This window comes from Dama dama, chromosome 14, assembly GCF_033118175.1.
Source record: "Dama dama isolate Ldn47 chromosome 14, ASM3311817v1, whole genome shotgun sequence".
Taxonomy (NCBI): Eukaryota; Metazoa; Chordata; class Mammalia; order Artiodactyla; family Cervidae; genus Dama; species Dama dama.
In genome coordinates this window covers 3,348,695-3,355,456 of record NC_083694.1, presented here as the reverse complement: position 1 = coordinate 3,355,456, position 6,762 = coordinate 3,348,695, and the positions used below count along the sequence as shown (strand labels likewise).

Here is a 6,762-nt window from a genome sequence, read left to right as displayed (position 1 = left end):
CGCATAAAACCAGCCGGGGCGTGTGGGTTCAGCTGCGTTTTCCACCGACTCCTCTGGCCAGGAGCGCTCCTGCAAACAGGCTTAGGGGCACCCGCTTTCCGCTTCCAGGACAGTTTGGAGAAAGTGGATTTGAGGTGCATTTGGGAGTGGTGCCAGCTCCCCCAGCCTTCTTACCCTTTCAGAAGGCTCTCTTTGCACAGCCTCGCCCATTCTCCCCTTCCTGACTCCTTGGCTCCCGTATTCCCCCGCCGCTCTCTAGGCTCAGCATCTTCTTCCTTACCTCACTCTTCCTCATCCTCTCTATCCCTGCCCTGGTAACTCCTGCCACACAGTCTCAGCCTCCTCCTGGTCATCCCACCCTTCCCCTTTCTTCCATCTCTAACCTCTCCTGCCCACTCTGTCTCACTCCTCCGGCCTCTCTGCTTGCCTTCACACTCTGCGTCCATCCCTGCCTCCCCACCCGCTTCTCTGGCAGCAAACTTCCACCATGGATTCCAGACCTCCTCAGACTGCTGCTCCGAGCCCGGGGAGCACCCTCTCTGCCACCAATGCCACCACACCCTGGTTGGGCCGGGATGAGGAGCTGGCCAAGGTGGAGATCGGCATCCTGGCCACCGTCCTGGTGCTGGCCACAGGGGGCAACCTGACGGTGCTGCTGACGGTGGGTCGGCCGGTCCGCAAGCGCTCCCGCATGCAGGTGTTCGTGCTGCACCTGGCCCTGACCGACCTGGGCGTGGCGCTCTTCCAGGTGCTGCCCCAGCTGCTGTGGGACATCACCTACCGCTTCCGGGGCCCCGACCCGCTCTGCCGGGCTGTCAAGTACCTGCAGGTGCTGAGCATGTTTGCTTCCACCTACATGCTGCTGGCCATGACACTGGACCGCTACCTGGCCGTCTGTCACCCCCTGCGCAGCCTCCAGCAGCCCAGCCGGTCCACCTACCCACTCATCGCAGCCCCCTGGCTGCTGGCGGCCGTCCTCAGCCTCCCTCAAGTCTTCATTTTTTCTGTACGAGAGGTGATCCAGGGCTCTGGAGTGCTGGACTGCTGGGCAGACTTCCGCTTCCCTTGGGGGCCACGGGCCTACATCACCTGGACCACCCTGGCCATCTTCATTCTGCCGGTGACCATGCTCACAGCCTGCTACAGCCTCATCTGCCACGAAATCTGCAAGAACCTCAAAGTCAAGACGGAGGCTGGGCAGGCCGAAGGAGGGAGCTGGGGCATGGGGAACAGGCCCTCCGCTCCTCGTGGCCAGGTTGCAGCCATACGGGGGCTGCCGTCCAGGGTTAGCAGCGTCAGCACCATCTCGCGGGCCAAGATCCGAACTGTGAAGATGACCTTGGTCATTGTGCTGGCCTATATCGCCTGCTGGGCACCTTTCTTCAGCGTCCAGATGTGGTCTGTGTGGGATGAGAATGCCCCCAATGAAGGCAAGTGTGTGGTCTGGTTGGGAAGGTAGAGGCGGGAGCATGAGGCGGAAAAATGCAGAGAAGAGAGGAGGGTATTAGGACAGGGTCACAGTGGCTCCCGGGGCCAGGCAGGTAACAGATGGGTGAAGCAGTTAAAGATGGTGCCTGTCCTGATGTGAAAAGGGACAGTTCTAGTATGCATTCATTTTGAATGGTTTCTATCAATCCTTTCGAAGCCGTTTGAAGATCTCATTTAGTATTATGTGCATTTTACTCACTCAGTCATGTCTGACTCTTTGTGACCCCATGAACTGTAGCCCAACAGGCTCCTCCGTCCTTGGGATTCTCCAGGCCATAATACTGGAGCGGGTTGCCATTTCCTTCTCCAGGGGGTCTTCCCGACCTAGGGATTGATCCCGGGTCTCCCGCATTGCAGGCGGAGTCTTTACCATCTGAGCCTCCTTCCCAGTGGCGCTAGTGGTAAAGAACCCGTCTGCCAATGCAGGAGACTTAAGAGACGTGGGTTTGATGCCACTACGTGGCAGCGTAGTGGCTGCCAGGGTCAGGCAGGTAACAAACGGGTGAAGCAGTGAAGACGGTGCCTGTCCCGGTGTGAAAAGGGACAGCTGTAACTCCCATCCAGTCAAAACATGCCATGTGAGTATCTTTAATGTGAAATTTCCGTATTTTACAATTTTGGCAACTAATTTAAGCATTTAAAAATATTATTTGGCCCTAATGAAGATATGACTGTGAGTAGATTTGACCAAGCAACTGACAGTTTGCTAGACTGTTTGAAAGGGATTTTCAAATGATTCGGTCCAGATGGCAGTTTTTGGCCCACGAAGTGTGTCTCTCAGCACTCTTCCCCCCTGCACCTGAACAAGACTTTGAACTCCTTTTCAACAGCCATTTTCAATTAATTAGCCCTGGGGCACAACCCTGAAATCCCAAGTTCAACGCTTTTGTTTTTTAATGAGAAAGCAAAGGCTCAGAGAGGAAACCTGACCTGCCCAAGGGCACACAGCTAGGAAGTGGCAAAGTGATGAATAGAACCTAGGCCTGGAATCTCCTTGTTTCTTTTCTCAACTCCATGCCCCCACTTTGCAAATTCTAGCTCTGGAAGTGATGAAGAGAAGGGCCTTCCTCCTCTGTGAAAAACAAAGTGGGACCTTCCAAGAGGACTGTGTTCCAGTTGGGATGTGAGGGGCCTGATTGGGGTCATTTTTTGGAGTGAGATAGATGGCAGCCTTCTAAGTTTCAGATACTGCCAACTGGTCAGGCCATTTGGGGATGAGCTTGTCCTGGGAAAGGTAAATGCTGTTTCTGGGCAGCCAAAATGCTGGAGAAAAAGTTTGAAAGTTTAGTCTCTCAGTCGTGTCTGACTCTTTGCAACCCCATGGACTGGAGCCTACCAGGCTCCTCTGTCCATGGGATTTTCCAGGCGAGAATACTGGATTGGGTTGCCATTTCCTTCTCCAGAGGACTTTCCCGACCCAGGGATCAAACCTGGGTCTCCCACATTGTAGGCAGACGCTTTACCGTTTGAGCCACCAGGGAAGTCCTAAAATGCTGGAAAGTGGTATTCAAAGACATCTGTTCCTGCTCCCCTAAGAAGAGGCGGCTGGGGACACGTGTGAAGTCACCTGTCAGGGTGACTGTGTGCTCTGTGGTACAGCGGACACTTTATCACAGCTTGGGGTATGTGGTGGGTGCAGCACGTGACTGCCCCAGGGATGCCCTGTTTTCTCTGGAAGTTTCCTGAGGATTCACTGACCAACAGACTCAGACTACCACTTCCTACCAGCTCTTAGAGTGATCCCCCTCCCCTGTGCTATTGTTTCTAATCTCAATATGCTCATCCTAGGGCACGCTCAAGCCAAACACTTTGCTTTTCTGGAAAGATGAAGTAAGGGGAAGGTTGTTCATGACATTAACGCAACTCTGCAAGAGAGTTCAGCAGGATTCATGTTGATGTATGGCAGAAACCAACACAATATTGTAGAGCAATTATCCTTCAATTAAAAATAATTTTTTTAAAGCTAAAAAAAAAGAGAGAGAGTTCAGCAATACTGAATTATAACAGTCCCATTGTACCCCTTCTTAACCACCTTTCACACACTAGTGTGGACTAGAGGCTATTTATAAAATTAACCTTTAAGCAATGAGCATATTACCCCTAACCTGCTCTAGGGACCCCCACCCCCACCCCTAGTCAAGCACAGAATAGAAGGAAGGAGGCTTTCTATGTGCCAAGCATATTTAGGCCTTGTGCTACTTAGGGGTGACCTTTTCCCCTTGACATCAAAGTAACCTGAACTTTAGAGAGGTGAAATAACTGGTCCAAATTGCCACTTCTAGTAAGAGATGGAGCTAAGAATTGAATCAAAATCTTTTTAGGCCAAACTTTATCCAAACTTTTATTGTTGTCTTATTTCCAACAATCATAGCTGAGCTGATGGCACCAGGGATGAGAAGGCCCTTTATCAAGGAACCTACAAGAAGCTTTCTTGCTTGCCTCCTGTAGTCACCACCGTCATCAACCTGTCCCTCAGACCCATACATACAGTGACTTATCACTTATCAAGGGCCTCTCCAAGTAAGCATTACAGGAACCAAGTGTCCCTCAGAAAAGCGGAAGCCCTTCGGGGACTCTGAGTTGAGCAGACATTCACCACTTTAAACTTACTTTCCAGTACACCCAGTTTCCCTCCACGACATGCTGGCCTCCTGGCCGCTTGTCCCCGAGTCTTTGGCAGGAAGCTGTCTCCTTGCCCTTGCCCCTGCCCCTTACCATCAGTGGAGCTTCTGTCAGGCCGCGCGGCAGCAGCTGCCCGTGACTAGTAGCAGGTCTGCCCTCCAGGACTGAGCTGCAGCCTCCAAAGATTCCAGAGCTCCAGGTGCATCTCAAGCTCCTCCCTGGGCCTGGCTCTGGCCTCCTGGAGCTTCCCAAGTGAAGAAACCTGTGGAAACCCTCAGTCTCTGGCCTAGTCTAGGCACTATACATATATTGAAGGAGCAGATGGGATGAATACCACCCCTTAGCCAAAGCAACTTCCCAAATGTTCTGCAGCCGCTGGGTATTCGGTTAACTGGGGCGCAGGCCAGAAGCCTTCATGCTTCAGGAGCCTGTGTTTGTTGCTGAGGCTGGTCCCCCCTTGCTTCCTCCTTGCTCTCACTTCTGTGAGGCTCTGTGCTTCCCAGTTCTGTGATTCATGCCTTCTCTCTGACATCCTGACCTGTATCTCCCCTTCTCCTGGGCTTCCACACTGGAGAGCACCCAAGGAACCAGCGTATCGGAAGCTTTCACGGCGCTTTACAGAGCAGGCACTTGAGCTTTGCCTTTGAGTTCACTGGTGGAAATGGTGGCAGGGTGCAGAATTGCTGCTTGAAAGAGGGAAGACCTAGGTTCAAGTCTGTGCCATAACCCTTAATTCCTCCCAGCTCTGACATGGCACTCAGATTCTACAGCCTCCACTAAAGAGCTGGGCAACTCAGTGTACAAAACCCGCACCATAGCTTAGCCATGGTGCATCTGGCAGAAGGTGGGGCCCATCCCAGCAGCTTTCCTGATGGCACGAGAAGTTTTGTTTAGTTTTCAGAAAGAGTATTGTATCTGGAAGGAATCTTATCAGAGTCTTTGAAGGCTCGCATTTTGACTGTGCAGGAGAGAAATTAGCTTTCCCTGCAGAAGGGACATTCTCTGGATGTCATTTCTGACGACAGAGAACAAGTACTGGCCGGGAATGAGATGCAGGGACGCCCTGTACCTGGAAGCTGCACAGTTGGAGGTGGCGTTACGGGAGCTGTAGGGCTGTCAGGTGCCACTGGTTGCCTCCCAGGTCCCCAGCACGGGCCTGGCACAGTCGGTACTCACACGGACAATAACTGAATGACTGGGACAGACCCTAAGGGGTCAAGGAACACAGCACTCAGAGGGCAGTGTGTACCAGTATCTATGAGATGAGTGGGAACGCAGGTGTGCCCAAACTTGGCTAGAATCATGGTTATTTTTCCTGCAGGTTTTATAGAAATTGACTCCCCCATGCTCAGCATCCGTTAGGGGATTCACAATTCAAGATTCGGGGCAAAGATCCGATTCGGGCTGACTCTGTCTGTGTCCCCAAGTCAGCTGAGAGCGAGCCTCAGCTCCTGTCATCACCCCGTGGCACAAGATGAAACCAGTGAGGCAAAACCCTGGAGTTAGGAGTCCCAGGTTTGAGTCCCAGCCGTGATCCTTTCTGATTATAGAACCCCTTGTGGTCCCCTTTGGGATTCAGCTTCCTCCTCTCTTCTGTAGGGAGCAAGACTCTCTTCCAGGTCCCTTCCAGCTCTGAAATCCTTGTGCTTCTCCCCCGGCAGATTCGACCAATGTGGCTTTCACCATCTCCATGCTTTTGGGCAACCTCAGCAGCTGCTGCAACCCCTGGATCTACATGGGCTTCAACAGCCACCTGTGGCTGCATGCCCTGCGCCGTCTGGCCTGCTGCGGAGGCGCCAGGCCCGGGATGCGCAGGCGGCTCTCCAACGGCAGTCTGTCCAGCCGCCACGCCACCCTGCTGACCCGCTCCAGTGGCCCGCCTGCCCGTGGCCTCAGCCCCGGACTCAGCAGGAGGCCAGGGCCCAAAGACTGCCTGCGGGGCGTAGAGCAGGTGGATGGTTATGCTGCCACTGAGACCAGTGTCCTTTAGGGAGCACTCCCCAGAGTCTGGCGGAGGATCTCTGCCCATCTCAGCAATGCCCAGCCTGATGCTCTCCATGGTCTTTTTCAGTTACAACCTTTCATGACTTTGCAAGATTGGAGAAGTGTTCTCTAAGGACACCCTAACCAATAATGGGCTCTAGAAGAATTGTTGGATTTTCATGACAATGACATTTATGCCCTTTGACTCGGCTTGAGGCAGGGTGAGGAGGCCGGAAAGGCCACTCCTATCTTTGGTGTCATAGCTGCCCACCCAGCCTCACTGCTGGGAGACAGGGAGACTCAGCTGTCTGCTTCCTTGATCCTGCCGTATTCACAGCGTGCCTGGGGACCACGTATGTGATAGATGTGGTGCTGCAGATCTGGGCTGTCCTGCCTGGGGGTCCACAGGCAGCAGGGATTCAAAGGCCGGTATCTTATCTTGTTTGTCCCAGCCTAATCTGACTAGTGTGTCCCAGTTCAGCCAGGAGAGGGAAGGAGTGAATGACTGCAAGGCAGACCCTATTTGAATCGTGAGATGGGTGTGTGGGAGGGGGTGTTGGTAGAGAGAGGCGTGCTTAATGAAGAGAAGTCAACGGGTGTGGGGACGTCGCCTCCTATACTCACCCGTCTACTGAAGGGGATGAGGGTTAGCACAGCACTTGGTAACTG

At 53.3% G+C, this 6,762-nt stretch overlaps 1 protein-coding gene across 1 annotated transcript; it reads left to right on the top strand.

The window, feature by feature from the left end:
• Positions 1-487: 487 nt before the first annotated feature.
• On the top strand, positions 488-6,100 carry AVPR1B (arginine vasopressin receptor 1B). The gene is made up of 2 exons (XM_061161164.1): positions 488-1,430; positions 5,772-6,100. The coding sequence occupies exons 1-2, from the start codon at positions 488-490 to the stop codon at positions 6,098-6,100; spliced, it is 1,272 nt and encodes a 423-aa protein (XP_061017147.1).
• The last annotated feature ends 662 nt before the right edge of the window (positions 6,101-6,762 follow it).